Source organism: Chionomys nivalis, chromosome 6 (assembly GCF_950005125.1).
Source record: "Chionomys nivalis chromosome 6, mChiNiv1.1, whole genome shotgun sequence".
In the NCBI taxonomy this organism is placed as follows: Eukaryota; Metazoa; Chordata; class Mammalia; order Rodentia; family Cricetidae; genus Chionomys; species Chionomys nivalis.
The window spans coordinates 76,769,676-76,794,077 of NC_080091.1; the positions used below are offsets into that span (position 1 = coordinate 76,769,676).

A 24,402-nucleotide genomic window follows, 5' to 3' on the forward strand; every position below is an offset into this window, starting at 1 on the left:
ACATCCAGCTATATTAATCCTCATCTTAGCTGCAGCCAGCTCTGGCTGTAGCCTTTGAGAGCTTCCTGTATCCCGTGTAGGCCTTTACAGTGTCGATAGGTCTTGTCAGCCTCATGTCTGTGAATGTTTGATAAACACCTGAGTTTTCACCTGAATTACTAGTGAGAACTTGAATGAGACAGCAGTGAATTGACTCTAACACATACTTAGAAAATAAGGTAGCCGGGCGGTGGTGGCGCACGCCTTTAATCCCAGCACTTGGGAGGCAGAGGCAGGCGGATCTCTGTGAGTTCGAGACCAGCCTGGTCTACAAGAGCTAGTTCCAGGACAGGCTCCAAAACCACAGAGAAACCCTGTCTCGAAAAACCAAAAAAAAAAAAAAGAAAATAAGGTAATTATGGTGTCAAGACATAATGCACTCTTCTAAATTGATCTGTATAGAGAGCCGAATTATGGGCTACCGCTATTATTAATGACATTCAGAATTTTAAAGCAATAAATTAGTGGAATGGCTATGACAAAAAAATAATTCTCATTTAAGAGAATGTCAGTTAAATGACTTAAACATTTTCTTGTTTGTGTTTTTTTTCTTTAATTTTCAGAAAGGACTTACACCAGCCGCCCCAGTTCATACCAACAGAGAAGATGCAGCTACCCAGACGAATCTGGGATTTATCCATGCATTTGTCGCTGCCATATCAGTCATCATAGTGTCTGAACTCGGCGACAAGACATTTTTCATAGCAGCCATCATGGCGATGCGCTATAACCGGCTGACTGTGCTGGCTGGTGCCATGCTTGCTTTGGCCTTGATGACATGCTTATCGGGTAAGGGTGCTTTCCCAGGAACATGATATGTGTCTTGAATCATTCACCCAGTTACATTGAAATCTGCTTATCCCCAGACTTTAGTAAACAACAAATGAGCAAATGGTTTCAGGATATACATTATTAAAACCCAGATTTTACTTCTTAAATGGAAGTTTTATCTATTCAGAGCCAAGATACATACTCCTGTCATTTATTCACTCGTGGCTTTTACCCTTAATTTTTATTTATTCATTCATTTATTTTCGAAACAGGTTTTCTCTGTAACAGCTCTAACTGTCCTGGAGCTTGCTCTGTAGATCAGGTTGGCCTTGAGTTCATAGAGATCTACCTGTCTCTGCCTCTCAAGTGCTGGGATTAAAGGTGTGCCACCACAGCCTGGCAATTTTTATTGATTTTTTAAATTGATTTATTCTGTGTGTATGAGTGTTTTGTCTGCATGTGTTTTGCACCATGAGTGTGTCTGGTCCCTGCAGACTTCAGAAAGAGGGTATCAGATGGTAATGAGCCATCGTGTGGGTGTGAGGAGCCGAACCTGGGTCTGCAAGAGCAACAAGCACTGTTAACCACTGAGCCATCTCTAGCCTTAATTCTTAATTTTTTAATTTTATTTGAGTTCAGTTTTTTTTCTTTTTCTTCTGTCCAGATAAGTTCATTTATACTTGCAGTTTTAGAAGTGGGGTTCAAGAGGCCTCAGAAAACTGTGTGCTTACTTCCTGAGGCACACGGGGTGGTAGCACTGAGAAGCAGCCTTCATTTGTTTTTATTAATCTTTTTCTTACCCTGCTTATGGGAAATGAAGCATTCTTTAACCTTCTTGTTTATGTTATGGTTTGGTTTACTGCTTTATAGGCTCTAAGATGTTAGATCACAAGAAAGTCAATTTATCACTCAACCGAGCTCTATTTAGTTGCTATGTGAGAGCTACCTCAGGCCACCACAGTGTGTTAGACGACAGTGTTTCCCTCTGAGCCACAGCTTGGTTTGAGACTGACTTCCCATGGCATACCCTAGTGAATTAAGTTAATTGACCCCTGGATTTTAGCTTCCTCTCTGTGAAGTACAGATAATAGTTTCTACCCACCTTGTGGTTTCTGTTCTATAGTGATAAGATAGTTTATTTGGAGGGCTTTGCCATTTGCCTCTTACCATTATGAAACTAATTTCTTAAAATGTAGAGCAAGGGCCGTCCTTGTGGATTCCTGGGAATTTCTCTAGAGCCAGGTTTCTTGCTAGCCCCATAATGGCTCCCTCAATCAAAATCTCTCTTTCCTTGCTCCCATCTCTGTCCTTCCCCCATCTCGACTGTCCTGTTCTCTCAAGTTCTCCTTCTCCTTCCACTTCACCCCTTCTCCCTTTCTCTTCCTCTTCTGCCCTCCCTTCTCCCACCCCTATGCTTCCAATTTTGTTAGGTGATCTTGTCTATTTCCTCTTTCCAGGTGGATCGATGCATGTTTTTCTTAGGGTTTGCCCTGTTACTTAGCTTCTCTAGGGTCATGGACTATAGGCTCAGTATTCTTTGCTTTACAGCTAGTATCCACTTATGAGTGAGTACATACCATGTTCCTCTTTTTTGGTCTGGGTTACTTCATTCAGGAAGATTTTTTCTAGTTCCATATATTTTCATGCAAGTTTCAGTATTTCATTGTTTTTTACTACTGAGTAGTAGTACTCCATTGTGTAAATGTACCATATTTTCTTTATCCATTCTTCAGTTGAGGGGCATCTAGGTTGTTTCCAGGTTCTGCTATTACAAGTAATACTGCTATGAACATAGTTGAACAAATGTCCTTACAGTATGATTGAGCATCCTTTGGGTATATGCCCAAGAGTAGTATTGCTGGGTCCTGAGGTAGGTTGATTTCTCAATTTTCTGAGAAGCCGCCATACTTATTTCCAGAGTGGTTGTACAAGTTTGCACTCCCACCAGCAATGGAGGGGTGTTCCCCTTACTCCACATCCTCTCCAGCATAAGCTGTCATTGGTGTTTTTGATCTTAGCCATTCTGACAGATATAAGATAGTATCTCAGAGTCATTTTATTTGCATTTCCATTATGGCTAAGGATGTTGAATATTTTTAAGTGTCTTCTAGCCATTTGAGATTCTTCTGTTAAGAATTCTCTGTTTAGTTCTAAATCCAGTTTTTTAAATTGGATTATTTGGAATTTGATGTCTAATTTCTTAAGTTCTTTATATATTTTGGAGATCAGTCCTTTGTCTGATATGTGGTTGGTGAAGATCTTTTCCCATTCAGAATGCTGCCTTTTTGTCTTAATGACTGTGTCCTTTGCTTTACAGAAGCTTCTCAGTTTCCTGAGGTCATATTTATTTATTGTTGCTCTCAGTGTCTGTGCTACTGGTGTTATATTTAGGGCATGGTCTCCTGTGCCCATGCATTGAGCTAAGACCCTAAGCAGTAGAGAAGAGGGTGCCTGAACTGGCCTTGCCCTGTAATCATATTGATGAATATCTTAAATGTCACCCTAGAACCCTCATCCAGCAATGGATGGAAATAAAGGCAGAGACCCGCAGCGGAGTCCAGTTGAAGAGTGAGAGGAGTGAGAATATGAGCAAAGAGGTCAAGACACCCACTGAAACAGTTTACCTGAGCTAATGGGAGCTCACCAACTCCAGCCGGACAGGGAAGGAACCAGCATAGGATCAAACTAGACCCTCTTAATGTGGTTAACAGTTGTATGGCTGGGGCAGACTGTGGGGCCACTGACAGTGGCACCAGGATTTATCCTTACTGCTTGTACTGGCTTTTTGGGAACCCATTCTCTTTGGATGAACAAATTGTTCAGCCTAGATATAGTGGGGAGGGTCTTGGACCTGCCCCAAGGCAATGTGCCTTAGTCTCTCTGAGGAGTGGATGGGAACTGGGGTGGACATAAGGTGGAGGGAATGGGTGGAGGGGAGGAAAAGGGAACTGGGATTGGTACATAAAATGAAAAAGGATAGTTTGTTTTCTTTTTTAAAAAGTAATACTTAAGAAAAAATGTAGAGCAAGGTTTATTTCTGATTCTCTGATGCCTTGATTCTTAATTAAAACTTGTGTTTTTATAAACACATGAGTATTTTAGATATTTAGAATAATTTGAATACTGTTTACAATTTGAAAATTAGTATAGGTATTAGTATTTTATAGCAGCAACAGGTTTTTTTCTTCAGAAGTAACATATCACAGAAGAGGGGGTTAGGGGTTAAAGGATGTAAGAGCCTGAGGTCAGGGAAAACTAGAGTGGACATGATAGAGCACTGCACACATGGACATGATGGAGCACTGCACACATGGACATGACGGAGCACTGCACGCACTGACATGATGGAGCACTGCACACAGGACATGACGGAGCACTGCACACACGGACATGACGGAGCACTGCACACATGGACATGGTGGAGCACTGCACACTGACATGACGGAGCACTGAACACATGGACATGACAGAGCACTGAACGAACGCATGGACATGACGCAGCACTGAACACATGGACATGACAGAGCACTGCACACTGACATGACGGAGCACTGAACACATGGACATGACCGAGCACTGCACGCATGAACATGACGCAGCACTGCACGCATGGACATGAAGCAGCACTGCATGCACGGACATGACAGAGCACTGCACACACAGACATGACGGAGCACTGCACACACGGACATGATGCAGCACTGCACGCACGGACATGATGGAGCACTACACGCACTGACATGACACAGCACTGCACGCTGGACATGACGGAGCACTGCATGCATGGATATGGCGGAGCACTGCACGCTGGACTTGACGGAGCACTGTACACATGGACATGACAGCACTGCACACATGGACATGACAGCACTGCACACATGGACATGACGGAGCACTGCACACACGGACATAATGGAGCACTACACGCACTGACATGACACAGCACTGCACACTGGACATGACGGAGCACTGCATGCATGGATATGGCGGAGCACTGCACGCTGGAAATGACGAAGCACTGTACACATGGACATGACGGCACTGCACACATGGACATGACAGAGCACTGCACACATGGACATAACGGAGCCCTGCACACATGGAAATGACAGAGCACTGCACACATGGACTCATAGCAGCTGTCACTCTCGGCACAAGAGCAGGCCTGTCTGCACTGTAGCTTGAGTAAACTGGGAAGGAGTTCAGGAGCCCCACCCTAGATTCTGGAACTATGGACAGCTGATAACTTCTTTTTGATTGTGGTCATGGTAGGTCAGCCATTCTCCAGTGGAGGGCTTCATACCCAGGAGTATATGATCTTGATTAGTTCTTTAACTTAAAAAAACAAAAAAGAAAAAGAAAGAGGACACGAAGTCAGGGGTATAGAGAGGGTGGGAGTGGACCTGGGAGGAGTTAGTGGTGAATATGATCTCATATGTTCTATATGAAGTAATATTAATTGTAGGAAGTAGAGTTGAACTTGGTGGCCACACTTGGGATGTTCTGTCTGAATGCCGTCAGTTGTATATTGACAATGCTAGCAGCGTCATTTCTGTGTCTTTATGCACCGTTCTGTGCTGCAGAATGCAGTTCCATCCATTCTCCAGCTCTTATGTGTGCTTAATCCTTTCCCTCTGATGGGTATCTTCCCTAAGCCTCTCCTACCTCCTGCTGCCTGATGGCTCTGCTCTCTCTATAAGGTTCTTCTCTCTATGGGGCTGCCCAATGGCTCTGCTGTCTCTATTGGGTCCTCCCGTCTGTGGGGCTGCCCAATGGCTCTGCTGTCTCTATCGGGTCCTCCTGTCTGTGGGGCTGCCCGATGGCTCTGCTCTCTCTATCGGGTCCTCCCATCTGTGGGGCTGCCCGATGGCTCTGCTCTCTATGGGGACCTAAGCATCTTTTTTGTACTTCATCTGATGTTACCTAAAATACATTAATTTTTCCAAACTTAAATTTTAGGAGTTGCAGAGCTGTTATTTCTGGTATATTGTATACAGCAAAACAATTACAGTATTGTAAAATATGCGCAGTGCAGTCCTGGAGAGATGGCTCAGCGGGTGAGAGCACTTGCTGTGTAAGCATGAGGACCTAAGTTTAATTCCTAACATAAAAAGCCAGGTACGTCTGCCTGCCTATGCCTGTAACCCAAGTTTTGTGGAGTAGAGACAGTGCCGCTCACTGGACAGCTAAAATTGTTGAGCCTCAGGGTCAGTGAGAGAGCCCCTATGTCTTCCTGTGGCCTCTCTGTGCAAATACCTTCATACTCATATGTATGTATGTATACACACACACACACACACACACACAAACCCCCAAAATATTAACCATATAAAAAATTAAAGTAATAAAACCTGAGGCTGGAGAGAAAGTCGAGCAGTTGAGAGCTCTGGCCGCCCTTGCAGAGACCCAGGCTTGGCTCCCAGCACCTTACTGCCATTCTGACTACAGTTCCAGGGCGTCGTCAGTACCCTCTGCTGACCACCTCAGGTGCCAGCCGTGCATGCCGGCCAAACACTCATCAAACAAATACGTAGATAAATAACCAAAGAGATCTACCCAGTGGCATCTTAAATGCTGTGTGCTGTGGAGGAGACATGTAAAGAGTTGGAAGAGTTGCAAGTCTATGGGAAGTGTCTTCCTGTGTCACTTCCTCATCAGCCTTCATCTTCAGACCTCTGGTGTGGTAACACAGTTGTTCTGAAACTGCTGTTCACTTGACTACAGGGCAGGAGCTAAAGCACCCCGTAGTGCTGTGTATGTGCCTCTAGGTTCTGGGCCTCCAGAAGACAGTGTATAGGCCTTGGACGGATGTGGGTCTCTAGGCCCGCACTGGAGTTGAGAATGTTATATCTGGGGAGAAAAGAAGAATTAAGTTTGGGAGATTTCAAAGGGTCTTCTACATTTTATATCAGCACTTAATATTTTTTATGGAAGTAGTTTTATTTTCCTATTCTGTCTTGTATGTGTGTGCTTGCTGAGTGTGGATATCTGCACAGTACATGTATAGAGGTAAGGGAACAGTCTAGAGTGATTTTGGTCCTCGCCTTCTGCCTTGAGACAGGTCTCATGTTCACAGCTGTGTATACCAGTTTAGCTGGCCCATGAGCTCCTGGAGCCTCTCCTGCTTCTGACTCCCATTTCCTGTTGCCCCGTGTGAGCACTGAGATGACAGATGTATGCTGCTGTGTCTGGCTCTATGTGGGTTCTGGGGGTTTGAACTCAGGTCCTCATGCTTGCACAGTAAATGCTTTACTCATTTTGATGGAAGTAATTTTATATGTAAAGCTGCACAGGCGAGAGGGTGCAGTGAACACTGGTGTACTCCTCTTGCTCAGGTGCACTGACCGTTAGCATCTTACCCTGTTGCTTTAGCATTTGTGGCCAATCTGTGTAAATAATCTGGGCATGTTTATATACTTTCTGTATCTTTAGGCAAATAGAATGAACTTAGACACACTATACGTAGTACTTTTTTTTTTTAACTTTTATTGATTTTTTTGTGGACTTCACATCATGCATTCCGATCCCACTTATCTCCCTGTCCTGTTGCATCCACTCTCTGCCCTTGCAATCTCCCCTCAAAGCAAAACCAAATTTGAAAGGAAAAAAAAGGCCCGCTGAGTCCTTCAGTTTACCCTTTAGTTCACTCATCTTCACTCACAAGTGTTCATTGCCATGAGTCATTGGTCTGGCTCCTGCTACACTGCTGGGCTCACTGGGGCTCCTCTTGGACATTCTGCTGTCCTGTGTTATGGAGATCCTGCTGTTTTGGATCTGTAGGTTCGTCCCCTCCATATGTTCCAGTGGTTCATAGATGAGGTGGATGTTGGGGTGAGCCAACACATAGCCCTGGTTCTGGATCTGGGTTGATAGCTGTGTTGGTCAGCCTGGCCAGTCTGCCAGCTTTCCCTCATGGTCACTGTCCATACGATCTGGACTGTCGTGGCTAGCTCACCAGTGCAGCCTGCAGCAAGGAGCAGGGCCAGTGCTGCCCTCAGATTCAGGTCCTCTTCACACATATCGCCAAGGCCAACTCTACGGTTTTGTACAGGCAAGGTGCAGGCCCCTCTCTCCCAATTGCTGTTGGAGACACAGGGTGTGTGGTGGGGGAAGCCCACACCCTATGGTTTTTCTTCTTTTATGGGGGATGTTTGCACATGGTTAAACTCAAGTTCATCTTCTTAGCCAGAAGCCCATGAGTGTCCCTGTGTCCTCAGAAGAGTATCTCATGGAAGCACATGGCATCCATTTTTTTTTTCCTTAGTAACATTGTAGTTTGACTTGTCCAGTTCAGGATTTTCTTTCTTAGTCTTTTCTTGGAGCTGATATCCAGCCTGTGGGGATACACTGTAGCACAGTTTATAACTTGTTCTTTACCGACATTTCCCCAGAGATGTAGTATAATTCTCGCATGTTTTCCCTTAATGCTTTCAGAATGGTAGCTTAACTCTGGCTTCTGTTCTCCATGAGTGAGCTCTGGCCTTGCGCTCCTTCCTCCCGCTCTTATGCTCATGCACCTTCTCCAGGTGTTGATTGACCACATTGTCCAGGCCGGCCTGTGGGAGCCTATCTGCTGCTTTGTCCTGCGGCAGCTTTTTGCCCTTCCTTACCTTGTAGGAATACCAGGTGCATCCTGTGCTTGGTCAGCCTCTTCTCGGACATTCCCCAAGAATGCTTTGTTACCAAAACGTCTGTTTCTTGGCCCTTTCAGTAGGCAAAGGATAGAAAATATATGTCATATTGGTATGTCTACACATACCTATAAGAAATTTTTAGTATTTCATAAGATACGCTAAATTTACATAGTTAAAAAGGAACAGTGTGAATTGTGCTATAAGAGAATTGTCATGATTCTTGATCTTTTAAAGATCTGTGACAAAGAGGCACCTATTTATAGAGTGGTATGTGGCTTCCAGTTTATAAAATCTTGAAATTCTTAGAGGACATCAGTCCACCTGGCTCAAGTACTGTGCCTAGCACAGATGTAAGTGGGAAGCCAGCCTCTAGTTGAGCCTGACTGGAGAGGAGGTCAGCATCTTAAAGGTCCCTGTGGCAGACTGGGCGTCATAGAAAGCCAGTGAGCTTTGACATTCTCAAAACTCAGTTCTGGAAAGAAAGAAGCAGAAGTATTTCAGGTCGCTACATGATGTGTCTAATGTGAACCAGCTCTCCTTCAACAAAGTACGATACAATTTCTTTGAGTTCACCTGCTGTGAAAGACACCTAACACTGTTGGCATTTCCTTACAGTTTTGTTCGGCTATGCCACAACAGTCATCCCCAGGGTGTATACCTACTATGTTTCAACTGCACTCTTTGCCATTTTTGGCATTAGAATGCTTCGGGAAGGTTTGAAGATGAGCCCAGATGAGGGTCAGGAGGAGCTGGAAGAAGTTCAGGCAGAGTTAAAGAAGAAGGATGAAGAAGTAAGTTGTCACTGGTACATGCCAAAGGCACTCGGGGACACAGCCCTGCTTTATGTGTGGGTGAACTTGATTAGTTTCCACTCCCAGAACTTGGCTTTGATGTGCTTTTGGGTTACTGTGAATGCGGCAGGGAGGAAAATGTATTAGGCTGATGGCCAGTGTCTGGGTTCTGGGAACTGTTAGTTGTACGTGTTTCTTATGCATCTGCATACTGTTTGGTTTTGTTGGAGTGGGAAAGCTGATACTATGTGAGGCTGGTGGCTAAGGGGCAGTCAGGATGCAGAGTATATTTTCTTTAGTGAATGTGCTGTGCAATTAAATGCATTGAAAGGGTTGGGTGACTTTATGTTATTTGGATATACTTACTAGGGTTAATGGTAATTTTTATTTGTTTCAGTTCCAACGAACCAAACTCTTAAATGGACCTGATGTTGAAACTGGTACAAGTACAACAATACCTCAGAAGAAGTGGTTGCATTTTATTTCACCCATTTTTGTTCAAGCTCTCACTTTAACATTCTTGGCAGAATGGGGAGATCGCTCTCAACTCACTACCATTGTTCTGGCAGCTAGAGAGGTGAGTAGTGTTTGATTGCTTCTGTATCAAGACCACAGTTCACATTGTTCCACACCAGTGGGCAAGCAGGCCACAGGCTGACTACCCATGCTGAAAGTTGGACACATCTGTTCATTTTATGACCTGGAATTAGCCTTCCAAACTTTCTCCATGTCTGTACTTCTTGAACCCAAATTTAATTGTTCTTTTCTTTCTATCTTGCTGGGTCCGTTCCCTGTGTTTTGCCAAAATAAAGCTGTGGCAGTTGTCTTTGTTGCCTGGCTCCCCCTTCATGTCTTCTCTGTGTGCTCATTGGGAATATAAATTAGTATATCACTTGCTTGTAATCCCAGCACTGGGGAGTCTGGCAAAGATGATCTTGAATTCAGGTCAGCCTTGGCTACATACTCAGACTGTCTTAAAACAACAAAACTTTTAATAGGAAAAATTGATGTAACAGAGGGGAACTCTCTTCTCCATAAATTTTTGAGCAGCTCTTTGATTAATCATTTTTCAACATCACTTTAATGACTCAGAGAAGTTTTCTGAAGCACATTTGCCTGTGAGTTTACACTGACCCAAGGAGGGTTACTTCTGAAATAGAGAGGAAGGAACACATCGGATCTAGAACATCAGAATGCTCGCAGTGCTCATCTTGGGACGCTGCAGACTGTCTGCAGAGCATTTCTGTCCCCTCAGCTCTAGAAGCCGATGACTGCAGTGCAGTTAGAAGACACCTTCCGACCCCTTCACTTGCAAGGTGGGGCGACTTGAGTCGGGACCAGAAGTCAGCCTGTCTTCTGCGGGTACCCTTGGGCACACAGGGAGGGAGTTTGATGTCATCTTCTATGAGATGCCAGTTTCTGTTCACAGATGCTGATGTCCTGGGGAGCTGCATGCTCTTGATCTTAAGTTTGTATCAGTCATATTATTTTACACTGAAACATTTATCCTGGGAATGTCTCTCTGAAAGATCACATTCCTAGGGGGCTCACGCCTTTAATCCTAGCACTCAGGAGGTAGAGGCAGGAATCTTGGTGGTTCAAGGCCAGCCAATTCTACAAAGAAAATTCCAGGACAGCCAGAGCTGGAACACAAACCTGTCTCAAAAAAACAAAAATGTTCCTTACCATAGTCCTCCAGCTTAAAATAGAAAGCATTTCCAGGCCAGGACTGAGATTACACGGAAAGAAGCCTAAGAATGCTTTATTTAGAGATGGAAAAAAAGGATCTCTTATTATTTGATTCTCATAAAACAAACTTTTAAAATGCTCCTTAATGGCCATGTCCTGTCTCCTCTTGGATGTCAGAATTGGGCCTTGAAAATGAGCTTGTGGCGGAAGCTCTGCCAGGGTCAGCTGGTACCTGCAGTTACCCACTTTGTGGGATACATAGGGTGGCTAGCAGCTCCCAACACAGCACTCCATGTCAGCACTACTCTCTGTCTTTGTGTAAATCATGCGGTTTGGCTTTTAAAGGAGCATTTTTTTTCAGTCTTTGTTAAAATGACTTTATTTAACCCACTGTTTTTTTTTTGTTTATTTGTTTTTTTTTAAGTACCATTATATTTTCACATGGAATGAGGCAGTTGTCTGGGGTAGCAGTTTGGTGGTAGTGCGTTCTCTGGTCCATGTCAGGCTGAGTCCTGACTATACATGCTGCCTTCTCACTCCCAGCAGCTGGCTGCTGGCCTGTTGCTCAGCTTTCTTCACCCCCACTAACCACAGTGCGGTCTTGGACCCCACCTGATGCCTTCATGGCGCCCACCTTCTCACCTTTCTCCTAGCTGGGTTTTTGGAGCATTTTCTGCATTACTCCCTTCACTGTCTTTAGGGTCCTTCTGTCGCACATCTCACTCTTTCTTTCCAGAGTTTGAGGAGCATGGTTATGGTTGGTTAAGAGGACAACTCTACTACCATCCAACTGCTCACCTCACAGGGTGGGATGGTTAATCTGTTACCAGCTTGAAATCTTAGAGTCACCTGAGAATTATGTTGACTAGATTAGGGTGGAAGATCCTACTTGGGGGTGGAGGCGCCATTCCCTGGTTTAGGAAGGAGGAAGTGAGTTGGACACAAGCATTCATCACTGCTTCTTGATTGTGGATGCTAGTGACCACTGCCTCAAGTCAATTGTGGATGCTAGTGACCACTGCCTCAAGTTAATTGTGGATGCTAGTGACCACTGCCTCAAGTTCTTGCTTTCTTACCCTCTACCATGATGAACTGTTCTCTTGAGCTGTGAACCCAAATAAACTCACCATCCTTAAGTTGCCTTTCCCAGTTTATCAGACATCACAGATGTTCGCCTGTTGAGGCCAACTACTGGGTAGTTTTCATCCTGTTGATTACATCATGGTCAACTTGTCCATACTTTTTTCCTTTGAGTTTTTATATGCTCCCTCAGGTGATATTATCAAATTTGGCCTTTTTTATAAAGGACAATTGCTTTAGCTAACCAACGCTGACCTTGAATCTCAGGCAGTCCTCTTACTGGAGCTTCCCGAGAGTTGAGATTACAAGTGTGCTGTGCCTAAAACACCCTACTTTTCACTTGCCAGCTCCCATAATTCATTCCTTTGCTCCTTTAAAAACATATTTAATGTATTGTGAGCCTGTGTATGACAACGTGTATGTGGGTGCTTGTAGAAGCCAGAAGAGGGCACTGAATTCCCTGGAAACGGAGTTACAGGCACCCGACATGATGAAAAAAGAATTCTGGTCCTCAAGAAGAGCAACAAATATTACTAACTGCTGAACTCCAGTCTTATCACACCAGTGTTAACATGTCTATTCAGTTACTAGTTTGTCACACCTGATGCCTTCATGGCATCCATGTGCCTTTCCACTCATCTGCTTTTCTCGTCTTCGTCTCCTGCCCCAGTCCAGGCATCATGCTTCTCCTTTGAAAGCAGAAACCCACTTGTGTTAAAACCAGTCAGTGTCTCAAGACAGGGAAGTGTTCATAGGGATCCCTTGAAGCTAGGGACTGAACCTTGGCCTCTGAAACAGATGTCAAGTGCCAACCTACACTCCATCCCTGGCTCTCAGCCTTCCTGACAACTCCTCAGGACCTCCTCACTGTTGGTAGAAACTTTACTCCAGTGCTCTATTGTCCTCTTCCCCGAGAGATACATGGGGTTCTTACCTGTTCTCCTGGGCTGTCTTTTCTGGGGGCTTTCACTGCTCCCCCAATTTGATACCTTCTAGCTCATTCTGGTATTTATTCCTTACTTTGAGCTAAATCCACAAGGGCAGGATTTCTGCTCTCAGGAAACAGCAATATTGTACCATACAGGATTTCAGTATTCAAACCTAGCCTTGTATTGTCCACATTCCTTGACGCAGCTATTTTCCGTTTCATAAAGTTAGAGTATATCTGGACTTTTCTAAGTGTTTATGATGCTATGTGGTTCATGATCCATTTTCAGTTCTACTTAATACTGATGTTTCTCAAACAGCATCTCCAACTTAAATTAACACTAGCTCCATCTGCTTCCAGGATCCCTATGGTGTAGCAGTGGGTGGAACAGTGGGACACTGTTTATGCACTGGATTGGCAGTAATTGGAGGAAGGATGATAGCACAAAAAATATCTGTTAGAACAGGTAAGGCCTCTTTAGTTAAAATGCAAACGTGTTCTAATGCTTGAAAATCAGACATAACAGAAATGGCATGCTAGCTTTGCTCATCTCTCTAGAGACCACCTGGTCTTCATGCTCTTCACTTAGACCTGTGTGTACATTACCTGCTTCTGCAAACTGACTTTCCCCATGTATACAAATTAGTTAAATTACAAATTGACCAAAACATGGCCAAACTCAGCTTCTAAGCCAGTGAAAAACCCACTGGTCTGAAGTATGTTTATGATCGGCAGGTCCTGTGTGAGACTTGACCATTTTCAACCTTTTTTTGTTGTTGTTTTTCAAGATAGGGTTCCCCTCCAACAGCCCTAGCTGTCCTAGAACTAGCTCTTGTAGACCAGGCTGGCCTTGAACTCACAGAGGTCGGCCTACCTCTGCCTCCCGAGTGCTGGGATTAAAAGCATGTGCCACCACCGCGCAGCTCCACCATTTTCAGCCTTTGAAGGCGGTTTGGGGTCTGAGGCTTGTGGGCATCATCTGTCAGGCTTGGGAACAGCACCTTTATATGCTAAGCCATCCTACTGCCCTGATTTATACAACTGCTGCTTGCCAACACTTTCACTTAATTCTTGCTCTAAGCAGTGTGCAAAGAAAGGTCTGCTTGTCAGGTAAGAATGAGAATCAGGAATGCAGTTTGAGTCATTTGAGAGTGGAAAACAGAAACGGTTTGTTAGCACAGTGTCACGGTGGAAGACATGTTGCCTCACTCATCTTCTCTCTTTTTTCCAGTGACAATCATAGGAGGCATCGTTTTTCTGGCGTTTGCATTTTCTGCACTATTTATAAGTCCAGACTCTGGTTTTTAAAAGGCTGTTCATGTGTACTCAGCTTAAGATATGCAACTTTCTGTACATAGTGTACATTACAACTAAAAGTAATGGAAAACACTGTATTTTGTAGTATTAATTTGTAAGTTTGACCCATTTAATGAAGTATTATGTCCAAAAGAGATAATCATTGATTCTAGTTGTAAAAAATTTAGAAGTCTGACTTCTAAATGTGGGTTTTTCCTCTAGCCTAATTATGTTAACACCTCATCCCTTAGGTCTGTTCTGCTACGTGTGTCCACTTGAGTTTTCTTGCAGCATGACCCTTTTATAAATACAATTTCTCCTTGGACACTGGGATGTTTATATATATGTATATCTTAAACATTTCCTTGGGGTAAAAAATGAAATATTTCTACTTTTAAAACCATATTCCTGAGCCAGTATAGTAATCAGTAGTTTTGTCTTTTGGAAATTAGGATTAAAGAGAGAAATAAGGTTTACTGTTGTATTAATAACATGCTGTAAGAGTTGTTGGCTAGGTCCATTCTCCCTCTTATTTTTTTTAATTGGGTAAGATACCCAATATAAAAATAGTCAATATTTGACAACATGGACTTACCAAGTTAAAAGAGAATACTATGAATGTATTCCTATTTTTTCTATACTGAATAAACAATGTAACAGATACAATGTAAATAAAAGTGGTATGACTAGTACTTGGTTTTCCTTGTGTGTTATACAAAATACTTTATAACTTACCAAAGCAGTAGTAGTATTTCCTATTTATTATATTTACATTCTGTTATTTCCAAGAACTACTATGCAGTTTATTTCAGTCTAAAGTCATCTCTTGATCACAGCAACCTCAGTAGTCACTCAAGAGTGTGTTCTGACAATACTGTGCTCCCAATGTGTATTCTAGTGTAACGTGGGAGCACTGCCATTAATATTATCTTTAAGTGTGAAGGCTGGTTCCTTTATGGAAATGTTCAGGTATCCCTGTGTGGAACATGATAGAACAATGTAGTTTAATTGAGCGATGACAGATGTCCAGAATGTAATTTGAGGCTATTGTGAAGAACCAGCTAAGTCACCTAACACTCTAATGAAAATTGTTGAAAGTTACTTTTTAGTTGTTAGCTATTCTTCCAAATATTGTTAAACAGCAAATACTGATGAATTCTTTTCTGCAAGCTTTTAAGGAGTTTTCTGATTCCATAAAAACTGTAGTACTAAAGGACAGAAAAACAGTTTCCATGAATTAAAACACTTTATAAAGAAATCCTCGTCCTGTCCCCACACTGCACCTTCTATATGAGTAGACCCGTGCAACTGTAGAGAGCAGCCAGCAGCGTAGCCCCAGGACTGGGTGAGGGTGAGCATAACTGCTGAGAAAGCAGTCTCGTACCAGCAGGACATTGTTTCTCTAAGTGGTAATTAAAGTGTAAGCTACAAGGCAAACACTGCTAGCACAATTAGGCCCCACTGTTGAATAAAGAAAGGAAAATGTCATTGACAGATTTAAAAACATTTAATAGTCTTTCCGTAAATCAAATGTGACTCTTACATGTTATGTCCACAGAAAGCAGGTAATTCATACTGAGAAGCAGCACTGAGGTATTCTTTATTTTTAAAACTGAAGGAGACAAAGTTTGGATCTAATTATTTTGACATTAAAACAAAAACAGAAAATCCATTGCTACTGCTTGGCTCTTTTGCTGTAATTTTTGATTCTGAATACTTTACAGGAGTCTATGGAAAAGACGTTCTGATAGTACATGGAGATGTAGGTAGAGCCTGTGCTCATACAGCAAGAGGCCTGAGTGAAGGCATGCTGGCAACACAGTTTTACTTCTTAAAAAGTAACTTTGATAACCAAGGATAACCAATTTTATCAAACTCAACTAAAATGGCAATATTCAGCTGGTAACAGGAGTCCATATTTTAGTCAATCTGTTTTCCAAATGTAGCTTATGAAAACCAGGGAACCTAATATAGCACCATTGAAACCATTCATTATCCATCATTTGTCTCTGGAGTTTAGGGTTTTGGCAAAAGGGTAATACCTGAAAGAATGCCAGTCTTTTCTAATAACTGAATTTATCTCAATGAACTGTTTGCTTGGGCGGGGGGTATTCTTATCTGGAGGTCAGCAGCCATGTGTATCTCTCCCTCGGGAGCCGGAAATGATGAGCTATGTCTACTGTTTTCATTTAAACCCAGAACCAAGCAGTAAGGACAGCAATGTCAAGAACAGCACAGCAAGAACCACAGAGAACAGCAAAGAATCTGGTGCATGTTTATACAACCACTAACTGATTTAACAAAGTTTACAAAGATAAAACATATATATATATATATATTTTTTTTTTTGCACTAACTGGTTTTAATACAGCACTAATTGAACTTGTCTTTGGGCTTCACTCCGTACACAGGGTGAATATGAAAGTGCTATAGTAGAGCTTTCCCCAACTGAAGCCGTAATAAAATAGATTTCAAAATAACTTTAGAATGGTTTCAAAATTCCAGTTGTTTTGGCTGATACATCCAGTGTTTAATCAGGAACTTTTTGAGGGTAATGTTTTTGCTTGGAGATGTCAACTTCAAGATAACAGCTTTTCCTATATTTTAGGTCTGTCATATTCTTAAAACCGTTGTCAACAATAAACTTGAACCAGTACTCAAACACAAACAATGTGAATGTCATTTCTTAAAGCAATGTCACAGTTTGTTTTCTCCGATTTAAAAGCATGTATCTAAAAATGGCATATTTTCAACTTACCCTCCTCAGAGTTAAACATCTTTTACATAATTAAACTCAGTTTGTCTGATTGTATTGTAACTACTGTTCTCCAATGGGTCCCTGTGAGTTCGACCCTACCTGTGTGACTCCAGAGCCACAATGAGAGTACTATGGGAGGACTATATCCCACAGAGCAGGTGAGCAGGAAGGATCCTCACGGAGTGAGGCCTCCCATGTTCGAGCACCGCTTTACTAGTCAGTGCTGGCTATGGAAATTTAAAGATAATCAACTTTTTAAAGAGTTTTCAGTATGCATACATTGTGTAACTATTTGTACGGACTCAATATATGGAAATAATGATGCCAGCCATTAAAAGGTACTATTTTGCTAGCATTTACCCAGATGGGCAGAAACAACGGCAGCATGTAACACGTGCCCTTGCTTCTGTGTCGGGGAAGTACCCATATACAAAGTGCCCACGAAACACTGAAGGCAACAAGTGACACTAGAAGAAGGTTGGAGTAATGTCATAAGCAGAGCTGAAAGGGGGAGTTCAGAGCAGGAGGAAGTGCAGGGAGGTCCAGGCTGACCTACCACTGCCATCCTGATGTACAATGGGTTTCAATTATCTGTCAGTGGAGAGTCACTGGGGGCAGGGTAACAACTGCTGCCCCAAATAAGACCCAAGTACAAGATAATGATGCAAAACAAAACTGACCATAAATTAAAAACAGGAGACCAAATGTAGATAAACAAATATAAATAAATACATAGCCATTTTATTTAAGAAACCCAGAGAACTGCGTTCGGAACAAGTTCCTTCCAACCACTTCTAAGACCTCCTATAACTACTTCCTATGGTGATTGTCGCTTAGTTCAGCACCTCAGTGTTTGCTGGTGGTGTTGATGGGGTCTCAATAGTCTCCACAAACTATATACAAATACAGCCTATTTCTCTAGAATATTTTCCTGGGAAAACCCAGGCAACTTAGAAAGTATTGTTAAATACTCATCTTTCAAAGTATTATTATTTCAGGAAAACAAGGAATGTAGTGTTAAGACAACAGAAAAAATATGCAAACAGTCACGTGGAAAAAAGAATTTTAATTTTTAAATATATACTTTTGCGTAATTTCTGGTGAGCTGTTCAACACTGTTTGAAATATCCTGAATTAGTAAGTCTACCAACAAAATTTACCTCCGGTGTTTCCACAGGAGACATTAAAATAAGACCAAATTATAGTTTTCTTCAACCAAAGCAGTCATTCTCAGTCTTTTTTGTGCAAAAATATTACAAGAGCAACTCAAGTGGGAACGCTGAAATGACATGCCAACATTTCAGGGCACATTTAAAACACTCAATAATTCTTGAAATTACCGTATCCTAAAATATTACTACCAACCATTGATAGATTAGTTCTGTGTATCTACTCAAGACAGATGCATATTTTCCTAGACCTCTGAAAACAAACAGGCTCATTGGTCTCTTTTGGTGTCCACACAATAGGCAAGATAGGTTTACAATAGTGTTTAAATGAACTATGCATCTACAATCTCCTGACTCCACCACATTCAAAACAAAAGTCAGAGTTTATTTGGCTACCTTGAAATCACTCCCATAAACCTGCTACGGTTCACTGGATCTAAACATTTCTCAGAAATGTGTCATTTATAATTTCACCTAAGTGATGATTAGGGGATCCTTTAAAAATGGTTAATGCCTAAGATACAAACTTTATCTAAATGAATAATTGCAATAAAGTGCTTTATTACCTTTCAAAATGATGCTTTTAGACTGTGGTATGTTGATCTAAGTGTGTGCTATTCCTCCCATAAAGGATCCCCAGGCATGAGAGTCTGGTCTCACCTGTCTCAGAAAGCAGCAGCACTATCTTTTGGTAGGTAGGCTGACAATAGGCACATTACCCATGCGGATGAGGCTGTACTAGGGCTATGGCAAAGGGGGGGGGGGGTAGAAAAGTGGGAGGCAGGTGGAGGGTTCCTACTATACTCATAGTTATATACAAATATATTAAATATGCTATAAAAATAGTCAACTCTTTTCCTTTGCATTTACTTCAGAAGCTCCTCTTAGAAGAGTGTTCACTCAATCCAGACAAACGTAAAAGGTTTCTTTCTCTAATCACTATGAAAATGGCAAGTGCCTTTGTGCTGTTTCTTCTCCACCACTGAAGAGTTCCAGTCAGCTTACTCCTGGCTATATGCCCTCAGCAATATTAATATCCAGTGTTTATACCTTCCATGTGGACTCTGTGGTACTAAGAACAGGACCACAGGTACTGGAAAGATGATAAGCTTGAACGCGTTTTACACAAATGCTTACCAACAAACTAATCACCAAACAGAAAAAATAATACTAAAAATGCTATCTGCGTTCCACTTTAAAAAAAAAAATCCTTAATGTAGTGGAAACATTTTAAGCACACAGTAATATCCAAGTGAAAAGAATCTACCTCTGTAGACTACTACTTTAAGGGTCCCTTTCTAAGGCTTGAACAAGGGCTCATCTCCCTCCACACGATGCCCTTTATACAGCTGGACTGCTTCAGTGCTCCCAACTAACTTCAAGAGACTGCTTTAAGGCAACGGCCAACTACAGCACACACAACTCGGACACACACTAGTTTGCACAGTTTTCTATCACAAACTATTCAAAAGCACAGGCGTTCTTTTATTAGTACATTCCTAAGCCATGTCTATGCGACAGCAGAGCACAGCACTCTAGAGCTCCCCTTTAGCTAGGCTGGAGCTTGGGGAAGGGCCTGTAGTGCTCAGTTGTATACAGCCCCACCCACCACATCTGCTCCCCAGCCCCTCCATAGTTACTATGGAAGAAAAGAGGAGTACTTTCTAATGTCTAGGCTCTAGGCTAACGCCAGCCTCAAGAGCAGCTTTGTGCTGTACTGTTCTCATCCCATATGATCAGCAACACCCCATGCAGAAGCAGCCCAGAGTAAGGTACCTGCAGGGCAATGAGAACCTATCTGACCCGCACCCGAACAATTTCTTAACTAAAAAGTGCTGCCCAGAATCCAAATTTTAAAGAAAAATGAATCCCCATGAAATAGAGTAGAGGACATTAAAGTTTATAAGAAGCTGAGAAGTGTTTCTATTTGGTATCTTTTCATAATTTAGATTTTAGATTTAGGTTTCAGTCAACAACTTTGGCTATAGAAATGAAGAGCAGGCAACAGATCAACCTTCATCAGAATGCTGAAGTCTATATGTAGGATACAGACAGGGACAGTTTGCCATCAGGGAAAGCAAGAATTAAGGAGCTGAGAGGCAGTTGGTGCTGACAAGTGTTGCCCAGCACTGCACTCCACATGGACACCTAAGTTAGTGGCTTGGTGCTCCTTTATCAACTGCTTTGAAGCAGGAAGATAAACTGTGGAGAACAACAAGAATTACATAATTAGTATGTTGTATCTCCTGTTAGCTAAATCCTTATCACTAGGTATTGCCAAAAAGTAAATGAGGCACAACTCAGATGACATGGAATGGCATAAGATCAAGAAGGCAATTTGGAAGGAGAGAAAAGCAATGTGGGTGCTCTATTTCACATTAATTTCATCACGCGTGTATAAGCTTCCATATACATACATGTGTTCTCCCCGCTCTTCGGGTGTCCATGTGAGCGTCAACTAGAAGACAACTGATATGTCAGTTACTGACTGGTATCTAGCCACGATTCTTTGCAGAAGGGTAGGTACCAATTTTCTTTGGTTGTGTTCTTTTTCACCACTAACTTTCTAACTTAACTGCAGCCAGGTAAACAGGAAAACAAAGACATACTTAAGGATGACAACAAAGCTGAGGACAGATAACTGACTCCGTTATCTAGGAATTCTGCGTTAGGTTATTTTCACTGCTGAGAACCTCTGCTTAGCAGCCTCACCCAGTACACACTTTCTTCTAAGATCAATTCTAATTTGCCACACTTGTCTTCCCTTTTCCCAGTAATGTTTTATATTCTATTTTCTATTTCTCTTTTGTTCTGTAATTGAAAATTTCATTATTAGTACCATAAAATCTAAAAAAAATGCTTTTTAAAATCTATGTAACTTCGTTGGAGTTTATTACCTGTAGAGTATGGTATTGCCAAATGAAATCTTAATTCATGTTTAGAAAGCATGTGAGTTACAGTCGTGGTTTGACAAAGGTTAAAGGTAATTCCTACCCTTCCTCTGAGCAAGTGTTTACCAGTAATTCTTAAAGGACTATTTAGCTTTAAAGGAAGAAACAATTTGGAAATAAATTTGGGATCACATTAACAACCGTGATCCTATTCAGGTGGCCCATGAGACATAGCAGTCTTCATGGGAACTTAAGAATGACACTGAGACCCACATGCTGCTAAAAATGTACTAAGGTTTCAAAACTGCTACTGAAACCAGACAATGAGTTCAAGATGGTGAGTTATCACCTGAATTAAAATCAAGGCACTATGGGTTTTTCCCCCTCAAATAACCCTGAATCATTTTGACTAAAAGAAGCATTGAAATTTTTAAGGATAATAAAAAGATTCCAACAAATCCTAAAAGTTAAAATTCCTACCACTGAGAATGTTAAAAAGTGCCTAAAATGTTCTGTGTGCAAATTTGACTCTTATAACTGAAACATTCTTGAAATCACTTTCAGGCTTGTTGAAAACCATTTACATAAATATTCCAACTATGAAACATATCAAAATACATGATCAAACTCTCAGCCAACCATCCAAAATAAAACAGTGCAATTCTATTTTCAAACATAATTAAAATAATGAAATAGGAATATTTCTGGATAAATGGAAATGTAGCAATAATTTAACCTGAAAAAAAAAATCCATTCCCAGCAGCACATTATATCTCATTGAACAAACTGTGACACCACAGCCAAAGCACGAACAAAAAGACTTGTGCCCTGGAAAAGTGACTAGAACACTATTATGTTGTAAACAAAATGAAAAGGAGGCTGTTATCAGTTTGTACATGGTGTCAAAATCTAATGAAATGTACTCATACCTGTAAGGGACAGATAATGCTTTCATGCTGTGCAAAGAAGGCTTGCTCTCTCCTCCATCCAGACACAGACACATCTATAGAGCGTCTATACAGAGAATTCAAACCTGCACAACATTCTGAAAGGAATCACTGATCCATCATTATCTGAGCAGGGAGGGGAGTTTGGGGTGGGGACTACTAACTACTGGACTATCTTCATGGATCTAAGCAAACCCCTGGCAGTGATGTGTCCTCTGTAACATTTGATACCAGGCACAGAACCACTAAAGCTACCAATACTGTCAGTGCTTTTCTGATTCAGTAAAGGTCAGGATAGTTGAACTTGTTAACATTTGGCAATATACTCTTTCTCCATCAAAAAAATATCTGGGCAAAGAAACTGTCCGATTGGCTGTGTCCCTACTATCCCCCACTGGCTGGTATTTAATGTGCATCTGTAGCACTGGGCAGCATCTCCCTACCAACTAATCCAGGAACTGGAACACTCAAGACTATCCTCACCGAACCGCCAAACTTCTAACCATATGTCATCTGAGTGACTTTCTGGCCATCCCCTTCCTCTCTAGTGTCCGAGAGGAAGTGTGTGTGCTACTGTGGCTGGACCTTGGGAGGGTCACTCAGACTGTCAGTCCTGTGCCGACTAAGCTGCTGCTGCTGCTGAGGCTGGTGTTGCTGGTGATGCGATGGAGGGAAGGTGCTCTGTTGTAGAGGAAAGGCAGCAGAGAGGATGAGCTGAGTGGAAGGATTCCCATGGAGCAACCTAGGTGTCTACAAAACAAAAGGAGGATTATGCACATGATTTGATGTCTTCTTCACATTGTCCATTCACATTGTCCACTGTCCACAGGGACAAGAGCTTTAAATTCTCATTTTGTTCACTAATCTAAAAACTGGTTTTGGAAAACAGAAGCCTTACCTTCTTTCTGAAAGCATAATAAAATTTAATTCAAAGGAATTTGTGCTGAGAATTTAATAGTATAAAATACTATTGTCTTAAGACAAACTGCATATTTTTATTTTATTTCCTCCAGGCCCAAATTTAGGCAGAAAAACTGGAGCACAGCTATGTCTGTATAAGACACGGATACTCCCTGGTCAGACAGACAGTGTCATCTGCACGTAGGTCTGCCTGCTGGTTAAGAACAAGACCAGAGTTAAAAAAAAATAGCTCTGCCCATAAGTGCTTGTAATCCCAGTAGGAGTGAGGTGGAGACAGGAGGATCCCTGAGGCTCACTGGTCAGCCAACCTAGCCTAGTAAGTGAGCCCCAGGTTCCTATAAGGCCGTTTCAGAAAGACAAAGTAGACTAAGGAGCAAGACCCGAGGGCTTGGTAAGTCAAATGGATTTATGGCATTTACTTCCCTGGCTACAATCCAAGTACATTTTCAAAGAGAGGTCCATTAGAAAAGCCAAATTATGTATTTATCAAAGTTCTTATGTTTTGGGGATGCATGTTTGCGGTGGAGGCAAGGAAGACGAGGATGTTCATCTAATAAACATTTATTCTGTTTGTGTGTGCGACTATTAGGGTTCACATGTGGGAGTCATGGGACAGTTGTGGGAGTCAGTTCTCTCCTTTCACGATGTAGAAATCTGAGACTGAACATCAGGCTCAGAAGATAGTACCTTCACTTACTGAGCTGTCTCCCTGGTCCCAAACACTCCTTCTTTTTAAAGGCCTGTCTTCTTTGATAGATTCAAAATACTAGTCCTTAAGGCAAATCACATTTTTTAAAGCTTTTGTTTAAATCTCACTGGAGATTTTATATATAATATGTATATTATATATGTGTGTGTATTTATATATTATCACCTAAATAATAGCCTAAGACTTGTTTTATTATTTATAATAATAGCGAACCCAGTTATTAATTTTAGTAGTTCAGACTTAAGTCCTGTGGGTGTGACTCAGAAATATTTAAGCAATAAGGCTGTTTCAGTATTCCATGTTACCAAAATAAGAATTCCACCTAGCCCAGATGGCCTCTTGTAGAAAAAGCACCAGATTCCCCAACACTAGAGTCTAGAAACCAGTTCTGTTGGTTCTTGGCTGAGGATCCTAACCCACGGGGACTTTCTTCTGGACCTATGGATAGGTTTATCCACATGGCATCTGGGTGGGTTTTGTCATTAATATGAATGTCTTACCACATTTGCCAGTATCATGGTCACCAATGACAGCTAGGTATATACCTTACAGTGTTATGAAGTATAAACTATTACTATCCAATGCATCAATGAGGTCTGACAAGTTTAAGTGCTATCCCAAAGGTCATGTGTATGTGGTATAGCAATTTCTCAATTTGAGGGCATCCTGACTTTAGAGCCTAAGTTCTAGTGACAAACTATACTGCACCTACACTGATTGCTCCTCTGACATTAATTTATTACAAGAAAATTTCAATAATCTGGCAATGGTAGTGCATA

At 41.8% G+C, this 24,402-nt stretch overlaps 2 protein-coding genes across 14 annotated transcripts in view; one reads left to right on the forward strand and one right to left on the reverse strand.

The window, feature by feature from the left end:
- Tmem165 (transmembrane protein 165) overlaps positions 1–15,735 on the forward strand; it is a 29,500-nt gene extending 13,765 nt beyond the window's left edge. Inside the window, exons 2-6 of one of the 2 annotated variants that reach the window (XM_057772751.1) lie at positions 603–828; positions 9,060–9,235; positions 9,633–9,812; positions 13,293–13,398; positions 14,164–15,735. In XM_057772751.1, coding sequence (XP_057628734.1) covers positions 603–828; positions 9,060–9,235; positions 9,633–9,812; positions 13,293–13,398; positions 14,164–14,240 — 765 coding nt within the window. In that variant the 3' untranslated portion in view covers positions 14,241–15,735. The remainder of the gene's footprint in view (positions 1–602; positions 829–9,059; positions 9,236–9,632; positions 9,813–13,292; positions 13,399–14,163) is intronic. The other variant, XM_057772752.1, reaches the window with a different exon arrangement.
- The window catches only part of Clock (clock circadian regulator), an 83,174-nt gene continuing 74,488 nt past the window's right edge, over positions 15,717–24,402 (reverse strand). For all 12 annotated transcript variants that reach the window (XM_057772744.1, XM_057772743.1, XM_057772740.1 and 9 more), the window contains one exon: positions 15,717–22,743. In XM_057772744.1, coding sequence (XP_057628727.1) covers positions 22,564–22,743 — 180 coding nt within the window. In that variant the 3' untranslated portion in view covers positions 15,717–22,563. The remainder of the gene's footprint in view (positions 22,744–24,402) is intronic.